This window comes from Hippocampus comes, unplaced genomic scaffold (assembly GCF_001891065.2).
Source record: "Hippocampus comes isolate QL1 unplaced genomic scaffold, H_comes_QL1_v1.1 scaffold299, whole genome shotgun sequence".
In the NCBI taxonomy this organism is placed as follows: Eukaryota; Metazoa; Chordata; class Actinopteri; order Syngnathiformes; family Syngnathidae; genus Hippocampus; species Hippocampus comes.
Genome location: NW_017805694.1, coordinates 600,411 through 602,184, shown reverse-complemented (window position 1 = coordinate 602,184; position 1,774 = coordinate 600,411). Strand labels below are relative to the sequence as shown.

The window sequence follows — 1,774 nt, the reverse complement described above, 5'->3', positions numbered from 1 at the left end:
GGTGGGGGGGTGTCTTGTGCGAAGGTGGCGAGGTCCGGCATGAAGGTGACGCCGCTTCAGAGCAGGAAGCCCGCGGAAAGGCGCAAGACGTCGTCGTCCTCGTCCTCCGTCTCCAGCTTCAACTCCAGCCTGTCCCTCTCCCCAGCCACAGGTGCGCTCATCGCTGTCACGTCCATCAAGATTGGGGCACATTTGGCCGAAACATCGCCGCGAGGCGCTCATGTAATCTTCGAGGAAACTCCAGCGAGCCGGCTGGCAACTTAGCAGCCAAAATGACCCGAATGAGAGGAAGTGGCTAAGCGCCATCAGTTAGCCGTCTCGCTAACGCTGTCCTCCATTCAGGGAAGCCGAACTCCTCGCAGAACCGCGCTATGAGCGCCTCCGCCGGTCCCGGCGTCCCCGGCAACGTCAGCCAGCCCGCCAATCAAAACAAACGCCGCTCTGGCATGGGTGTCAAAACGGTGACGCAGTCATCGTCGTTCTCGTCCTCCGCCGGCCGCCGCCGCAGCCGCAATGGCACCGGCAGCGGCGGCAGTAGCGGCAGTGCGCTACCCAGCCAAGCCAGGAATTTGTCCGAGACCGTGAAAGCCACCAGATCCTCACCGCAATGCCAGACCACGCCCCTAAAAAGAACCTCAGCCGCCGCCGCTCGGATTCAAAGTGGCCTGAAGGCAAAAAGCAAACCTGCGGCGCTTGGCCAGACGCCCACACCGAGCAGAGCGGTCACAGGACCAGGTCAGCAAACACATCAACACACCAAAAAAAAGCAAAACGCAGTCCTCCAAATAATCCCGTAGTTGGCGATTGATTGATTAAAACACTCGTTCGATGGGGAAAACGATCCCCGGCTACTGAGTGACTTTATTGTTTTGTTTCATCGGTGCTTGAACATCAAATGGACAAAAATATCAAATACGAGTGTTAAAAATCCCACATTGCACAACGTCGCTCAACAAAACCAGTGATCATTCTTCTCAAAATGTAAATCTGTAAAGATAAAGGTATGGTCTTAAGTTCACTATTGAGACAAAGGAAACCACAAGGAAGACATTTCTCGGATAAACACGAACACGGTTGAAGTGGAGTCGTTTTTTTTTTTTTTTTTTTTTGGCTGAAATGTGGACATTTGGCACTTGTCACTGATCAAAATTGGGCAACCTTGGTGCCCCACTGTGGCGGTAATTTCTCTGCATCAGAAAGACAGAAAGCTTTGGGATGGAAAAAACTGCATGGATCCAAAATCCTTCTGATGTCGGTCTGGTATCGAACATCCGAGTACAGTATGGGTTGCATTCAAACTACTCTGACCAGTCCAATTTTGCCCAAAAGTAACTTGGGTAACGATGGCTTTTTCCGTCCGCAGCTCCAACTGCGACGAAGACGCGGATGATGTCTTTGTGGACCCGTCCCGCCATGCGGCCAAACGTGCGCCCGATCACTTGCCCTCCCGCCTTGAGGAAGGGGCTGTCGGCGCACGGAGCAGCTGGAGTCCGCTTTCGGGGGACCAGCTGGACGCCGTGTGCCGGGAGGCCAAGCGATTGGCCGAACAGCTGCAGCGCGGCCAATGGCTGCGGGGCGAGGATGAGGCCGCCGCCCACGAAGACGGGGAGCGCTTCATCCAGGACGGCGCCGCCAAACTGGCGGCGCTGGCGGCGCCCCGCAGCCTGTGCAGCCCCGTCAAACGGCAGACCTTCCTGGTGCAGGACAGCCCCATGAAGGACCTGCCCCCGGCTATCCGGCACCGCTTGCAGCGAGGAAACGCCACCGCCAAGCC

At 56.5% G+C, this 1,774-nt stretch overlaps 1 protein-coding gene across 1 annotated transcript in view; it reads left to right on the top strand.

Annotated features, from left to right (window-relative positions):
• gtse1 (G-2 and S-phase expressed 1) overlaps positions 1–1,774 on the top strand; it is a 7,575-nt gene that overhangs the window by 2,890 nt on the left and 2,911 nt on the right. Inside the window, exon 4 of the mRNA XM_019881762.1 lies at positions 1,364–1,771. Within this exon, the coding sequence (XP_019737321.1) occupies positions 1,364–1,771 (408 nt within the window). The remainder of the gene's footprint in view (positions 1–1,363; positions 1,772–1,774) is intronic.